Source organism: Polypterus senegalus, chromosome 10 (genome assembly GCF_016835505.1).
Source record: "Polypterus senegalus isolate Bchr_013 chromosome 10, ASM1683550v1, whole genome shotgun sequence".
In the NCBI taxonomy this organism is placed as follows: Eukaryota; Metazoa; Chordata; class Cladistia; order Polypteriformes; family Polypteridae; genus Polypterus; species Polypterus senegalus.
The window spans coordinates 157,614,265-157,632,202 of NC_053163.1; the positions used below are offsets into that span (position 1 = coordinate 157,614,265).

A 17,938-nucleotide genomic window follows, 5' to 3' on the forward strand; every position below is an offset into this window, starting at 1 on the left:
GTGGAATGGCACAGGGAATAAGTATTGAACACACTTATCATGTAGAAAAGCCTTTATTGGTGATGACAGCTTCAAGACACCTCCTGCATGAAGAAATGAGTCCCATATATTGCTCAGGTGTGATTTTGACCCATTCTTCCACACAAACTGTCTTCAAATCTTGAAGATTAGCATGCATAGGTGGAACAGACACTCTTTCTTTAATGTATTCCCATAGATAAAAATCGCAGGGTTTAAGGTCTGGAGATCCAGGTGAAGTAGACGATGAGCAAGATCTTGTTGTCCGCCTCTTCCAATCCATCGTCCTGGAATGGTGTCATTCAGGTAATGCCGGACCTCCAAGTGGAAATGAGGCGAAGCACCATCTTGCATGAAAATGAAGTCAGCGCTCGGTGGCATTCACTGGTACTTTTAGATGGGCTTTTACATTTTGAACGTTCCTCTATCCAGTGATGTGCTGAATGTGTTTCTGTCTTATAGAGTTTGTTTGAAATAAATTTTTAAAATCTGCTCTTTCATTTTGAATAGCCTGGTATCAAGTGTAAGGTCTGGGTAATCTAGAAATTACCACTTTGCTCAGATGCAAAGAAGGTTTTTTTTTTAAATGCTGTATTAATTTTATTAAAATCAAATAACATTCCATACGAGCAAGTCGAGTTGAACAAAACTAGGTTCAGAACAAATCATCCCCCACCCATGAGAAAGAGAGAGAGGCCACCAGAGTAAAACTTTACACTAGTAAAAATAAAGAGATAAATGAATCAGAATGAATAGAATAAAAAGAGGGACGAGAATCCGCTTCATCGATTTAAATCCATCCAGTATAACCTCCATCCATCTATCCATCCATTATCCAACCCACTATATCCTAACTACAAGGTCATGGGGTTCTGCTGGAGCCAATCCCAGCCAACACAAGGCGCAAGGCAGGAAATAAACCCCGGGCAGGGCGCCAGCCCACCTCAGATCAATTTTAAATGCTTATTCTAAAATGTTATTGATTAGATCCTGCCAAGTTTTGAAAAAGTTGTTAAAATTAAAAAAAAAAAAATCACTTAGTCAGCCAGAAATTGCATTTTTGTGCTTATCCAGTGCAAGAACGTGGTGATTGTACTGTTGTTTAATTGGGACAATACCTTACTGTGGTCTGTGGGAGATAAATAAGTTTAAGGGGTCAAGTAGTCATTCAGGTGGAATATAGTTATTGCACACAAAGTGTTTTGGTATGCTTTCCACATTAAAAGCATAGCTTATCTGTTTTAGAAGTAGCATTAAAGGTTAAAAAACATGTTTAGTCTAAGCCTGCTTAAGCATATCGAGAAAGCAGATAAAGGTCAAGTGAACAATAAAGGAACAAGAACATTCCAGGTGACGTGGTTGATTGTCATGTACTCAGTAAGACTTGCCACTTGTCACATACACACAAACGCCATAAATGAGGACAAAAATGTAGTGAAATGAGACTTTCATTTTGGGTATGTAAACTAATGAACCAATCAGAGCAAATGTCAAGTGTTGTGTCACTGTGCAAACCCCGTTGTGTGTAAATGTGATTCCGTGTCTTTGCTCGGTGGCCATTCCTTCACAGACTACTCTGACAGAGCGTATCCCTCATCATGAACAAGTAATGAACAAGCTTCTTCCTGCCTGGTCCTGGGGTTAATTAATTCTTTAATATATTTGCAATTTATTTCTTCCACAGGTCTGCTCCTTGAAGGGTGCTTTATATCATATAAATTGTTTGATTTATTTGCTTTTAATCGTTTGACATTTATTTTTTTTCTCTCTGTAAAAGGGGAAGCACTAGGAGCCATCGGAAACCCTAAGGTGTTGGATGTATTGAAGCGTTACTCTGAGGATCCAGTGGTTGAGGTAGGAATTGTGATCTGTTAAACCTCATGCTGTGTACCCCTGATACGGGATAGATAGGAATAACAGAGCTGACCAATGGGAAGTTTCAAGTGTATTCCCTTCCTGGTGCCATCTCCAAGTTGAGCCAATTTGGAGATTTTTTTGACTGAATTAGTGGAGTTCTAACTGTGACGGACGGCCTGGGGGCCCTTACCCGACCGGGACACCCCTGCAATTGAAGGACCGGGAGTTGGAGCTTTTTCAGGACATTTTCTTCCCTGGACCAACAGAGGGCAGCCCCCTTGGCTTACAACAGGGGCCACAGGTTTGGAGCATGGAAGCTCAGCCCTACATGTTTACTGGGCCATCTTTGGCAGCACTTCTGCCACACCAGGAAGTGCTGCTGGAAGAAGGTCGTTGGGCACCTGGAGTCCTTCCAGGTGTCCTATAAAAGGGGCCAGTCGCCTCTACTCAAGGGCTAGAGTCGGAAGGAAGAAGGACAAAGCCTGTAAGGAGGACTGGAGGCGAAGGGACTGTACAGTGGGTACGGAAAGTATTCAGACCCCCTTCAATTTTTCACTCTTTGTTATATTGCAGCCATTTGCTAAAATCATTTAAATGATTTTTTTTCCTCATTAATGTACACACAGCACCCCATATTGACAGACAAAAAAAATAATTTTTTGAAATTGTTGCAGATTTATTAAAAAAGAAAAACTGAAATCTCACATGGTCCTAAGTATTGAGACCCTTTGCTCAATATTTAGTAGAAGCCCCCTTTTGAGCTAATACAGCCATAAGACTTCTTGGGAAAGATGCAACAAGTTTTTCACACCTGGATTTGGGGATCCTCTGCCATTCCTCCTTGCAGATCCTCTCCAGTTCTGTCAGGTTGGATGGTAAACGCTGGTGGACAGCCATTTTTAGGTCTCTCCAGAGATGCTCAATTGGGTTTAAGCCAGGGCTCTGGCTGGGCCATTCAAGAACAGTCACAGAGTTGTTGTGAAGCCACTCCTTTGTTATTTTAGCTGTGTGCTTAGGGTCATTGTCTTGTTGGAAGGTAAACCTTCGGCCCAGTCTGAGGTCCTTAGCACTCTGGAGAAGGTTTTTGTCCAGGATATCCCTGTACTTGGCCGCATTCATCTTTCCCTCGATTGCAACCAGTCGTCCTGTCCCTGCAGCTGAAAAACACCCCCACAGCATGATGCTGCCACCGCCGTGCTTCACTGTGGGGACTGTATTGGACAAGTGATGAGCAGTGCCTGGTTGTCTCCACATGTACCGCTTAGAATTAAGGCCAAAACGTTCTATCTTGGTCTCATCAGACCAGAGAATCTTATTTCTCACCATCTCAGAGTCCTTCAGGTGTCTTTTAGCAAACTCCAAGATAGAACTTTTTTGTCTGTCAATATGGGGTGCTGTGTGTACATTAATGAGGAAAAAAATTAATTTAAATGATTTTAGCAAATGGCTGCAATATAACAAAGAGTGAAAAATTGAAGGGGGTCTGAATACTTTCCGTACCCACTGTATACTGTGCTGTGAAGTGGGGAGGAACAGAAAATGCTTCCCTACTGAAGAATGAAACGTGTGCTGTGTGGTGAAAGTTGTGCCCTGCCTGTCTGTGTCAGGTTAGGACGGCTGTTTGCACCTGTGGCTTCACAAATATAACACTGATTTGTCCTCTAATCCCATCTCTCTATTATAAAAATAAAAAAATCTTGGGAGGGAGACGAGACGTGATCTTCTCGGAAGACAGTTTGACATCCTGCGAGAGACACTTTGTCACGCGAGACGAGGCAGTGAGACAACATTTAAAACAAGTTCACGGACATCAAACCTAGCAGTTTTTTTGAATGGATTTGGCAGACACACTTCATGTGCTTCCAGCTCTGAAAACAACGACAAGCAGAGCACGCAGCTCGCCAGCAGCAAGCTAGCAGATGATCAGAACGCTTCTCCTTAGCATGCGTTCAGTACCTACATCCACCCCCCTTTAACAGTGTGAGGGGTAGAGATGTGAAGTGGCTAAAGGACAGCTGCTGTACAGGCTTTTAAATGATCGATGCGCAGCGCGACAAAGAGAACACGCAGCTCAACAGCAGCTGAACGAACGGCATCTCCTTATCGTGAGTTCAGCATCCTGACCCCACCCCTACAATTCACAACGTGAGCAGTGTTACACGTCCTGCTAAAAATAGATTTAACCACGCCCGGGGCCAAAAATAAAGGATAAGTATTGTTTTTACAAAATGTTTAAAGTAAAACTGAAAATAATGCATATGTAACAATTCCCATGAAAATGACAATCTCTTTAAATTGTATATCCGAGCAGGGGGCGGAGCCCCTAGTTATATAATATAAACAAATAACACAATGTTCAGCCAGAAGAGGTCTTCATGGGAACACAACAAGGTGGGGTGGTCAAACATCACAAGAGTTAGGTGCACCCCAGATGTCCTGGGTAAATTTCCCACCACTGCTTGGCCATTCTGGCCTACTAAACACGCACTTCAGAAGAAATCATCCACCTTAAGCTAACCGTATTTGGGCTCGGCCAGTACTTGGATGGGAGTCCATCTGGGAAAAACTTGGGTTGCTACTGGAAGAAGTGTTGGCAAGGCTACCCTGTGCCTCTGTGTGTCGATCCCAATGCCTCAGTGCAGTGATGGGGACATTATGCTGTAAAAATGACATCGTCCTTTGGATGAGATGTAAAATCAAGATCCTTCGTAAAGAGTAAAAAAATAGGCTGATGTCCTGTCTAAATTGCCCACCACGGCCAAGTCATTCTAGACCCCTAATCAGTCCACTGTCTTTAATTGGCTAACTATCTCTCACCCCCAAAATTGCTGCAGGTGGGTTCTGCACATTGGTGGGCTTTAAAGTGGCTCCCCACTCTCTAGTAATTGTTTCACTACACAAGCTGCTTTAAAGAACTATTATTTAGTGTTAACTCGGAGAAATCCAATAGCACCAGAACTCAGTTTTCAGAAGGAACACAATTTCAGCAAGCGTATGCAAGAGCAAATAGCCACAAACTCGAAAGAAACATTCACAGTCTTACTCCCATGGTATTCATTCAGGTGTAAGATCAGCAAAACAAATTCTATATAAACATAAGGCAGGTTCGCTTTGCGAAATTTGAGTGCATAGAACATAGTGATGAGTAATAAGGAGCACATGAGTTTTGAACCTTGCAAACATGAGAGGCTTGGTCTTTCAGTTACCTTGTGTTTCACATATTAAAACAGAATGGAAAAAAGGGCAGAGATTGCTGCTAAAGTCAACAACAACAACATTTATTTCTATAGCACATTTTCGTACAAAACAAATGTAGCTCAAAGTGCTTTACATAATGAAGAATAGAAAAATAAAAGACACAATAAGAAAATAAAATAAGTCAACATTAATTAACATAGAATAAGAGTAAGGTCCGATGGCCAGGGTGGACAGAAAAAAACTCCAGACGGCTGGAGAAAAAAAATAAAATCTGCAGGGATTCCAGACCATTAATTAGACCAGTCAGTCCCCTCTGGGCATTCAACCGAACATAAGTGAAACAGTCCTCTTTGGATTTAGGGTCCTCACGGAAGGACTTGATGATGATGGTCACGTAGACTTCTAGCTTTTAGTCCATCAATGTTGGAGCATCAGGATGCTTTGAGTAGGTGGTGGCACCACCACAAAGAAACCGGAAAAAGAAACAGAAAAGAGAGTAGGGGTCAGTACGGATTTTAGAGTCACCATGAGTAATTAAATAAGGAAATTGAACATACAGAGTATCAGGATTAAGTTAAAGTGAAGTTATGAGAAGGCCATGTTAAAGTAATGTGTTTTCAGCAGTTTATTAAAGTGCTCCACCGTATCAGCCTGGTGAATTCCTATTGGCAGGCTATTCCAGATTTTAGGTGCATAACAGCAGAAGGCTGCCCGCCTCACCACTTCTTTTAAGTTTAGCTTTTGGAATTGTAAGGAGACACTCATTTGAGGATCTAAGGTTACGATTTGAGATATAAGGTGCCAGACATTTCGATATACAAGATGGAGCGAGATTATTTAAGGCTTTATAAACCATAAGCAGAATTTTAAAGTCAAACCTGAATGACACAGGTAACCAGTGTAGTGACATTAAAACTGGAGAAATGTGTTCGGATTTTTTTTTCCTAGTTAGGATTCTAGCAGCTGCATTCTGCACTCGTTGCAAATGATTTATGTCTTTTTGGGTAGTCCAGAGAAGAGTGCGTTTAAATAATGTAGGCGACTGAAAACAAAAGCGTGAATTCATTTCTCAGCATCTTTCAATGATATAAGAGGTCTACCTTTTGATATGTTTCTTAAGTGAAAAAATGCTGTCCTAGTGGTCTGATGAATATGCGATTTAAAATTTAGGTTACAGTCAACAGTTACCCCTAAGTTTTTTACTTCTGTCTTAACTTTTAATCCTAATGCATCAAGTTTATTTCTGATAACCTCATTGAATCCCTTTTTGCCAATCACTAAAATTTCAGTTTTCTCTTTATTTAGCTTGAGAAAATTACTATTCATCCATTCAGATGAATAGTCTAAAGTCGCTCCCACTATCCTTTTGTACAGCCAGGCAACACACTATTATTGGCTGTCAGAAAAAAGAGGTGGCAAAAGCCGTGCTGGAATGTCTCAACCTGGTTGGTAAAGCAGACACGCCCAACACATGAATTGCATGTGTTTTAAGTAACGATATATTATTTATCCTCTACAGCTCCCGCTCTCTCACTCCCAGAAAAACCAGGCTTGAGCAGGGAGAACTTTTTGCCATTTCTGCAGCGGTGGGAGGATAGGATAGCAGGTTGCTTGCTACTTGTGCTTATGGACACATTTACAAAACAAAAGACGCTGATGGAGGTGTGCGAACAGATTTAAGGTGGGCCAGGTTTACAGGTTTTTTCGTAGGCTTTGGTAATTCTGGTGTTAAACACCAGAAGTGACTCTACTCTGTTGGGCCCTTGAGCAAGTCCCTTAACCTACAATTACTTCATCCTGGGTATGACGTTAATTTGCATTCAGCTCTGCAAGCAGGTCCTCCAGCCCGTAGTGAAAACTTGGAGATTGGTGGCAGGATTGGCACTCCAGCCACCGTAAAAAAAAAACCTCATACTGTTCCAGTGTGGTGCTGAGGTGTCACCAATCCAGGTGATTTATCATGTGGTGGGTACAGCAACACACTATCAGTGAATGTCCCCAACCTCCTTAATGACGGTGATCGAGATAGTAGCAATCAGTTGGATGATAAACGCATCTGAACGACCCCATTTCACAGTGCTTTCAAAATGTAGGTAAAACACCCGGATCTTTTCATAACATGGACTCCTCTCCTTCAATTCCACCTCCATCTTGTCCAGCTTAGTTAATCAGTTGCTCCTTTTGCCACCACACCAAGACTTTCTCTCAACTCGACATTCGTCTTCCTCTTACCTTGTGATACTCCACACATCTATCTGATCATTCTCATCTCCAATCTTTCTAGCTTTGCTTTAGCTACCACTTACATTAGCGCAGAGCATACTATTCCTCACAGAGGTTTCAGAAACATTACTCTTGCCTGAGAGACCCCTGCAGAAGTCAAACTGAGGGACATCTCCTACTACTGGTTTAATGGAAAACTGTTTTGTCTTCCCCATCTTCTAGGTGGCAGAAACCTGTCAGCTTGCTGTAAGACGAATCGATTGGCTCCAGTTAAAGCAGGAAGGCAGTTTGGAGAAGGGGCCTTACTTGTCGGTGGACCCAGCACCCCCGTCCCAAGAGAGAGATGTTTCAAGGTTAAGGGCAGAGCTGCTAGATGAATCCTTGCCTTTATTTGAACGCTATCGTGCCATGTTTGCCCTGAGAAACATTGGCTCAGAGGAAGCTGTACTTGCATTGGCAGATGGTACGTAACAAGATCTCTTTGTTGTGACTCCTCCATACTGGAAACATTAAGCAATCTACATGGTCAACACCAATTTTTTTATAGTAATCTCTCCATATAACAGTTTGTTTAAATGCAAAATTAGACAAAAAGGTAAAATCTGTTTTGTATCGCATTAGATTTATAAATAACTACTCCAAACAAACTAACTAGTTGTGAAAATTCCTCAAGTTTATTCCCGTGTGTCCGCAGTGTAGTGAAATCCTTACTGCCTTGACTCTCTTGTAATACCAACAGCAGAAATTGAATGCACCACCAGATACGATGCTTTCAGAAAGTCCTCAGACCCCCTCACTTTTCACAGTTTGTTACCACCTTGTGCTAAATTCGTTTAAATTCATTTTTTCCTCATCATACAACACTCAGTACTCCAGAAAGACAAAGCAAAAAGAGGATTTTAGAAATTTTTGCAAATGTATTAAAAAATTGTTCAGACCGTTTACTCTGTACTTAGTTTAATCACCTTTGGCAGCCATTCCTGCTTGGAGTCTTAGTTTTGAGGCAACAAGTTGGGAATTTTCTTCCATTCTTCTCTGCAGATGCTGTCAGGCTCTCTGTCAAGTTGGATGGAGATCATCAGTGGACAGCTATTTTCCAGTCTTCCCAGAGATGTTTGATTGGGTTCAGATCTGGACTCTGGCTGGGCCACTCTAGCACATTCACTATTGTGTTGTCTTTGCTTTGGCCCATTCGGAGGTCCCAAGTGCTCTGGAGCTGGCTTTCGTTAAGGACATCTCTGTATTTGATCTGTTCATCCTTCCTTCAACCCTTTCTATTTTCCAAGTCCCTGCTGCTGAAAAACAACCCCAAAGCCTGATGTTCCCCTAAAACCACCTCCACCACCACCAAGCTTCACCTTGGGATGGTCTTGCACAGGTGGTGTGCAGTGCCAGGTTTCCTCCAGACGTGGCACTTATCTTGGTTTCATCAGACCAGAGAACCTTGTCTCAAATTGGTGGAGTGTTACACTGATGGTTGTCCGTCTGGAGGTTTCTATCATCAACCATACAGACCGGTTCACTGGAGCTCAGCTAGAGTGGCCAGCCATCAGGCTCTTGAGCTCCTCTCCTACCAAGGGTCTCAGTTTGGTCGTGCAGTCAGCTCTTATAAGAGTTGTGGCTGTTGCAAACTTCTTCCATTTAAAAATTCTTGAGGGCAGTGTGTGTTTTTAATTTTATTTAAGTAAACTAGGGGGCTTTGCCCACTGCTTGCTTTGCTTGCCAACCCCTTCCCCAACCATACCCCCTCTCCCACCAGCGCTATCCGCTATTGTGAAGAGAGGGGCTGAAAGTACCCCAAGGAGATGCAGTTGCTCTTCCAAACCCCCTCTTAAGCATTGATTCAATGGGAAGCAAATAACAGTTGTCTATTTTACCTCCTCTTTGCTCGATCAGCTGCTGCTGCTGTACGATCTACATTTCGTCACTCATCTTCCCCAGACATCCTCAAACACTATTTTATCTCTTTCTGCTGTTCTGTTATTTCACAGAGTAATTATTCCGTTTGTTTATGTTAATGCGATCTTTACTCTCATTTGTTTTGAGACTTTTGAATTTTCCTACTAACATTATCTCTAACCTGCTCTGCATGTGTATCACGGGACTTTCCTCCAAAGGTTGTAAGTACGACGTGACTTGACCGTCTCGCGGGACGTGTTTCCCTGTCTCTCTTCAAAAGATCACGTCTCGTTTTTTTTATAATAGAGAGAGATATACAAATGCAAGACACAATAAATCAAACATTAGCATGAAGATACCTATACAGTATAAACAAAAAGAAATTCAGACGTGAGCGTCAGTAGGCTTTGCGCCCTAGGAACCAAGTTCCCCAAACTCTTCTCTAACATTTCAGTAATGATTTTCCGCTCTGATGCTGATCTTTCTGATCATAAAACAAGTCATTACGATAGCCACTGACGAGAATAATTCCTAATTCATTGCAGAATTCCGGTATTTGAGGGTTCCTCTCGAGCGCCTCTTTCTCTCGCATGATTTGGTTCAAAAACTAATCAGCACGTCGTCATCTCATAACAGGCTTAAGTTTCGAGTTTGGTGTTTTTCCGCCCAGTCATTTTTAGCTCCAAACCATCCTCAAATCAACTGTGACACACACAAGCCACACACCCATCATCGAGACATCAGTGTTTTCAGTATCAGTGGACCCTAAAACAATAAGATCCTTCGAAAAGCAGAGATGGAAATTTTTGATGAATCTAAAGCTTTCACTTCTCCCCCATAAAAGAGGGGTTATGGTGGGGGATGTCACAAAGCAAAATAACACTCGTCCCATGCCTCATACCCTTCTTCAAGGCCTGGGTGACTTGTCATAACTGATGGAAGCATGGATTCTGCTCTCTACTTTAAAGTACTGAGGGAAAATGCCCGGTCATCGGTCCATGATCTGTAGCCCAGGCGCAGTTGTGTTATGCAGTAGGACAAGATCAAGTCCACCTCTGTATGGCTAGGGGGAAAAAAATTGAAAGTTTTGGTGTGGCTGAGTCAAAGTCCTGACTTGGAACCCCACTGAGATGTTGTGGCGTGACCTTAAACTGGCAGTTTTGTCAATAACTCTCCAATGTGGCTTAATTAAGACAATTCTGTAGAGACGAGTGGGCCAGAATTTCCCCCACAGCGATGCTGAAGAATGATCTCCTGTTTCCAGAAGTGTTCAATTGCAGTTGTTGCTGCTGAAGGTGGCATGACCAAGTATTAAGTTGAGGGGGCAATTACTTTTTCACGCTGATGATTTAAATATCGGTGAACTTTTTTCCTTTGTTAAATTGAATGATTAATTATAAAACTGTGTTGTGTTAACTCAGGTTGTCTTTTTTGTATTATAGTATATTTGTGTGGAGACGGTGTTATTAGCAAAAATAAAGAAAATCCGGAAGGGGCAGATACTTTTTCACAGCAACGTAATTCTGAGAGCTGCTTGTTTGATTTTAATTGCCCAAAGTTAACATTTTGAAATGTGTGTAATCCGGTTTAGTGTTTTGGGTGACTTGAGGTCATTCTGGCCACATCAGGGCTACAGGGTCTTCTCTCACACGCACACACATCCAGACTCACTTCACGTGACAATGTTTTTGCTCTCTTATTGGTGTCACAGATAGATCTTCCAAGTGGATAACCGTGTGTGTCTTGTCCTCTGCAGGTCTGCAGTGTAGCAGTGCCCTCTTCCGCCATGAGATCGGCTACGTCCTCGGTCAGATGCAGCACGAGGCCTGCGTCCCCCAGCTGAGCACAGCGCTGTCCAAGCTGGAGGAAAACGCCATGGTGCGACACGAGTGCGCCGAGGCCCTTGGCGCCATTGGCAAAGAACCCTGTCTGCAGATTTTACGGAAACATCTTGGGGATGGTGAACGAGTGGTGCACGAGAGCTGTGAGGTGGCACTGGACATGTACGAGTATGAGAACAGCGATCAGTTCCAGTATGCAGATGGGCTACTGCAGGTCCAAACACCTGCCTGTTAGTGACGCTGTGGTGACAATGAGAGGCAAGTTTCAAGTGGAGTCTGTAGTGATGGTAACCTTGAGAGGAGTGGGCCTACACTTGGCCCTCATTACATTTGCTCATCTTCAGTCCTATTCTGTGTCTCATGCTGATTGTCCCTGGGATTTTTTGATTTACTATCACAGAAGTGTGTTTAGCAGAAAGGGCGAGCAGTGACAGATGACACTAACACAGGTCTTTGGGAGATTCTCTAGTCTGGTTTCAGTACACAAGCAACAGTGTTACCTGTCATTTGCAGTGTTGTCACGTAAGGAAGCCCCTAGGGGACACTAGGACCTTTGTGTCCATTTCTCTTTATGGCATTTAATCCGTTTGCACCTCACTGTATGGGTAGCTGATGCTTTGAGTTGATGTTAATGTCAAGTGTGCCCACCCAGTAAGGTCCACAGTGAGATTTATGGGTTGGTTTAGAAGCTGGTGGACAGCTTGGACATACACAGCATGTGCTTCTGGTGATGGAGAAGAACTCCCTCGCCCCTCTGGAGAGTGACACTGGGGTTTGGTCATCATATTAAAATGGTCTGCTCGTCATATCAAATAAAAAGCAAATGGTAAAAGAGAGGAAGAGGTGGAAACAAATAATAAAATAAAGGGGTAAAGACATTTCATCCTTATTTCAGGTTTATTTGTTTATGTATACATTCAGTTATAATCCTTTACAAATTAAACCGTAGTCACCAATGAAATCAGTCATTGTCCAAGATGGCCAGCAGCTTCCCGAGTGACCGTCTGTTCCGTCACTTCCTCCAGCCTGACTCCCAGTTTATTTAGGCTGTTGGCGTCACCCGCACTAATGCTATTAGTGCATAGAAGATGGCACTGTCCACTAGAGATGGGTAGAAGACATGAAAGAGTGGCCTGCAGACATCAAATGACCTCGGCCTTCTCAGAGGCGACTCGGACCCTTCTCATATACAGACCGACACTTTTGGGGACCTGAAGCTTGAACTGTTATGGGGGTCCCTTTCCAACCAGCCATGATGTCTGGGTAACCACGGTTATCTTCTTCAGTGGACCTGGTCTACAACAGATCACCACAAATTTTAGTTTTTGGATACTTGAATAACCTTTTTTAAACTTTTATTTTGTACTGAATCACACTGTTGTTATGTTTTAAAATCCCCTCCTCATACAGAAGGCACCCAATGTGGACTACAGTCGCTCCTCTGGCCCACCCAGGATTAGAAACCCTTAAGTTTCATAGAAGATTCACCCCTGCATACAGATGGTCTCTCTGTTGGCACCTGTCATTTAGATGGACCCCTGAGGTACTTGGATGTCCTCACCACCTTCACATCTTCATCATCATCAGAGAGGACCCTCCAGAAGTCTACGATCATCTCCTTTGTGTTGAGCTGCAGGTTGTTCAGTTTGTACCATTCAACAAAGTCCTCCATAAGTGTCCCGTATTCAATCTCTTGCCCACCACTGATCCCCTTCTGCTTTGTCTGTGTCATTGGAAACTTTCCGATTCAGCGTTGTATCTCAAGTCTGAGGTGTACTGGGTAAACAGGACGGTTCCCTGTGGATCTCACGACCACATCAGATTGAGCTCTTAAGCCACACAAACCAGTTAGGTAGCCCATCATCCAGGACACTGATGGTATTGACCAGAGCTTCTTCTCTGGCAGTTTGGGGTGTGTGAGAAGTCCACACTCAAATTGGTTTCTCCAGATGGCAGTCCACTCTATTCAGCAGTCAGATGACAGCGTCATCCTACACTAAGTGGTCCTGATTGGTAAACTCCAGAGGGTCCACTGCTGTTCTGACCAGGTGGTGGCACTGAACCAACATTACCCCTTCCATGATCTTCATAGTGCGTGAGGGCAGAGCCACTGCTCAGTGCTCATTTAAGACTTTCGGCTGCATTGTCTTGGTGGGCCGGGACCACAAGACCCACCAGATGTTTTTTTTTTTTTTTTCTTTCATACAATTGGAAGGAACCCAGACTCTGAGTGAAGATGCGTTGAAAAATCTTTATATAGTCACAGTGTGCTCCTTCAGCACCTTAGGGTGAACATCAGCAGCTTGGCCTGGCCTGAGTTTCCATAGTCACCTCTTCACCTGGTCCACTGGGAAGTTCAGTCCTGGGCAGCTTGGGGGGGTTGGCAGGTCATTGTCACCAGTGGATGAGGACACAGAATGAAGATGTGAGAATGGAAATTGGTGTGGGGGAGAGTGGTCCATTTATGTTTATAATATTGTGCCTTTGATGAGAAGCATCACACAATGAGGTAGAATCAGATTTATTGTCCGAGTGTGAACACACGCAAAGAGTCTGACTCCGGTTTTGGTGACTCCCTTTATCGCTTACAAAATCACACACAATGGAAAGAAACGGCAGGCGTGAAGCAATAACAGACACGTTGGTTAATGAGTAGATATGGAATGGCCACAAAATTCAAACGTATTGGTTATCAGTTATTACAGTATTTAATATAGTGCCTTTCACGCGAAGCATTATCACACTGTGACATCAGCAGCACCAGGCATTACAGACATGTAGGCTAACATTAATGATTAGCTATGGACCAGTCAGAAAGTCCAAACTCATTGGTCATCGGTCACTCTGTTAGTTATGGAATATGTCATTTGATATAGCGCCTTTCAGAAGAAGCATCACACAGTGAGATAAGAGACCGGAGGAGCACAGCTTTTACTAAAATGTGGATTAACATTAATGATTAGCTGTGGACTAGTCAGAAAGCCTAAAGTTTTTGGTTATCAGTCACTATATTAGTTATGCAATATTTATCTATATAAATATATTAATATAGAAGCATCACACAGTGAGGTAGGAAACAGCAGGTATATAACAATTACAAACATCCATCCATCCATCTTCCAACCTGCTGAATCCGAACACAGGGTCACAGAGGTCTGCTGGAGCCAATCCTAGGGCACAAGGCAGGAACCAACGCCAGGCAGGGTGCCAACCCACCGCAGGACACACACAAACCCACCAAGCACACATTAGGGCCAATTTAGAATCGCCAATCCACCTAACCTGCATGTCTTTGGACTGTGGGAGGAAACCCACGCAGACCCGGGGAGAACATGCAAACTCCACACAGGGAGGACCCGGGAAGCGAACCCGGGTCTCCTAACTGCGAGGCAGCAGCATTACCACTGTGCCACCCAATTACAAACGTGGGTTAATATTAATGATTAGTTATGGAGTAGCCATTAACTCCATACTCGTCGGTTACCAGTCACAACATTAGTTATGGGGTATTTATCTGATATAGCGCCTTTCATGAGAAACATTATCATGTGGTGACACCAGAAACGCCAGCAATTACAGACATGTAGACCAGCATTATTGATTAGCTATGGACCAGTCAGAAAGTCCATACTGGTCGGTTGTTGGTCACTCTGTTAGTTATGGAATATTAATCTGATATAGCACCTTTCATAAAAAGCATCACACAGTGAGGTAAGAAACAGCAGACCTGCAGCAATTACAAAGATGTGGATTAACATTAATGATTAGTTATGAAATAGCCATAAAGTCCCTACTCATTGTTGCATTAGTTATTGAATGTTTATTTAATATAGCGCCTTTTATCTGGCGTAGACAGAAAGTCCAAACTCGCTGGTCATCGGTCACTCCGTTAGTTGTGGGATATTTACTCTAGTATAGCGCCTTTTCAGAAGAAGCATCACACAGTGAGGTGAGAGACAGCAGGCATGCAGCAGTTACAAATATGTAGGTTAACATTAATGGTAAGTCATGGACTGGTCGTGAAGTCCAAACTCACATCAGTCACTACATTAATAATGAAATATTTATCTGATATAGCGCCTTTCATGAGAAGCATCATACAGTGCGGTAAAAAACAGAAGCAACATAGAAACTCCATACTTGTGGGTCATAAACTTAGAAAACTCCTTTATAGTGCCTGACACCATCCATTATCATTTTTTTTTAAGTTGTTGCTTTCAGAGGGCTGTTGGTATGTGACAGGAGTTACGAACATCTAACTAAATGTCTTAAAGATCCTTCACAGTGTGAGCCCTGATAACGCACACCACCAGCTGTATCGCGTATAGCGCCTTTCCATCCCATTTTGCTTTACTGGCACCTTATTAAAATTATAATTGATTAGAAAGTCTGCATTAGAAATACCATCCCCAGCACCATCCAGTGCCCCCCAAGGGCTGTGGACTCGGCCCCCTTCTGTTCACTCTGCTGTGTGCCATCATTAAGTGTTCGGATGACACGACGGTGGAGGGTCTCATCGGCGCTGGAGATGAAACGGCTCACAGACGATTGGCGGGCGGGTGCGAGTGCAGAGCTCTGTCTCTTCATGTGGACGAGACAAAGGAGAGGACCGCTGACTTTAGGGAGACCCCATGCTGTCCGCACCCCGCTGCCCATCGAGGGCTCTGCAGTGGAACTGGACAGGAGTGCCAAATTCCTTGGTGTGCACCTGTCAGCTGACTTTACTTCTTCCATAGCCAAGAAGGCGCAGCAGTGTCTCCACTTCCTTCAGCGGCTCAAGAAAGGCAAGACTAACCAGTTTTCATCACATTCTACAGAGACCACCGTCCTGACCAGCCGCATCTCTGTCTGGTTTGGGGACTGAAGTGTCTCTGACCGTAAAGTCCTATGACCGATAGTACAGAAAAGGCTGCTGGGTCCTCTCTGCCCTCCATTGCAGACATCTTTGTAAAGCAATGTACCCGCATTGTGGAGGACCACTCCACCCCTACTACCACCATGGTCTCTTTGTGCCACTTCCATGTGGCAGAAGGTTCTGGAGCATCCGTACCAGTTCTGCCAGCAGTTTCTAACCCCTTAATGGTCCGGACTCTGATCTCTCTGTTGCCCCCATGCCCTCAAATATGCCCCAAGTAGAGAATTTATATGCAGTGCATCTGTGACATTTATTACTACTGCTGTTCTTTATTATTAGTGTTGTTGTTATTAAGAATTTATCTCACATTCTTACTGTCTATTCATTTACCTATTATTTATTTCTATTTATCTGTTCTAGTTTAGTTTATTGCCTTTCACTTGTCTTGTTTCATGTGAATGCTGCACCATGGTGGTCCTGTTATTTCATACCCCTGTGTGCTGAAACAGAGTGTATGGATCAGGGACGTGTGGTCAGGGGAGGGTCATCATGAAAAGCAAAAAAAAAAACAAACTACTAATGGTAACATAAAATAAATGTGTCCTCTGGTCTGTGCTATTTTTCTTTATTTTTACTATAATTATAATAATTTTTATAGTCAAAATCACTTAATTGGTGCATTTCCTGTTCAAATACATGAGAGAAACGCAAGGTGCCGCAGCGACGAGCCTCACCTCCCCTCGGACTGCGCGCTCCTTCACTCACGGGGTTGATGCGCGTGCCCGTCGCTGTCTCTCTGTATGTCACCAATATAAGGTGTGCAGACACGTTTATTATACACCCTGACTTTCCACAGCCTTGCTAATATCTTTAACGAATGTGTGTGACATATTTAGCGTTGCTGATCGGACATAAAACCGCAGTGAAAAGGCACAGGGAGAGGCAGACAGTACCGTGCGGCCCTGAAGGGGGCGCATGTGAGCTCATCAGGTGCTCGTTGCTGCTGTTCTTCTACGCAGAGGCGCCGATAAGTTAGCGACATCAGAAAGTCAAGTGCACTGCAGCAGTCCGCTTATTTTTATTTTTTGTTCCGGCTGAGTGTCAAAATAGAAGATTTAAGATGTTTAAAACTAAAGGAAAATAAGGAGGACTTTTATAAGAAAGTGACAGAGATTTTCGTGGAGAAGGAAAGGCGCATGGACTTCATTTACAAATAAAGGTAAGACCATAAACGGTTTTCAATTTTATAAAAAAAAAAATGGGATCAGACTAAGAAAAGAAACAATCCAATATTTAAAAACTAAATTTTGACCTTAAATAAAAGTCTTTTGTTTTTCTTATTATCCTTTTGAACTAATGCGGTGCTGAGGTATCACCCGTTGGTTTGTCGTGTGGTGGTTGCGGCAATGCGCGGTATCAGTGAGCGTTCCTAACCTTTCTGTCTTTTGTTGAACAGTCTGTATTAAAATTGTTTAAAGCATCAGAATAAAAAGCTTTTAAAAACAACTACATATTTCAACTAAGGCGAAAATTTAAATCCATTTTTTGCACACCACTCTATACTTTTATTTGTATTGTATGAGTATGAATTGTGGAATTGCAGCGGCACATTTAGAACACATGGAGGGTGAGGAGCAAATGCGCTCTCTCCGCTATAAATGGAACTTCTTTAATAGGCAAATATGCGTCTTACCCGTGTGTGTAAAGAATGAGATATGAAACATAACCAGTAGTCAATGTGCCAAATGAATAGTGAATAAGCTGCTCTTTGGGGTTCATATATTTGTAAACCTGATAGCACGTCACTGGTATGAATGCTGTGATAATAAAGCCACTTGACTTAGGTGGCTTGGCGATGCTAAGCTAGCCAGTGTGCGTATGTGTGTGTTTGTGTGTATGTGTGTGTTCGCCTCCTGATGGGTTGCTGTCACATCCTGATGTAGTTCCTGCCTTGCACCCGGTGCTGCCTGGGTTAAGCTCCATCTTCCCCGCACCCCTGCTCTGAATACGTCAAAGCGAACTTTATTGTCATCTCAACCATATACTG

At 43.1% G+C, this 17,938-nt stretch overlaps 1 protein-coding gene across 1 annotated transcript in view; it reads left to right on the forward strand.

Moving 5' to 3' along the window:
* Positions 1 to 11,919, forward strand: part of dohh (deoxyhypusine hydroxylase/monooxygenase) — a 31,700-nt gene extending 19,781 nt beyond the window's left edge. The window contains exons 3-5 of the mRNA XM_039767116.1: positions 1,796 to 1,872; positions 7,519 to 7,759; positions 10,952 to 11,919. Of these exons, the coding sequence (XP_039623050.1) occupies positions 1,796 to 1,872; positions 7,519 to 7,759; positions 10,952 to 11,271 (638 nt within the window). The 3' untranslated portion in view covers positions 11,272 to 11,919. The remainder of the gene's footprint in view (positions 1 to 1,795; positions 1,873 to 7,518; positions 7,760 to 10,951) is intronic.
* Positions 11,920 to 17,938: the final 6,019 nt, after the last annotated feature.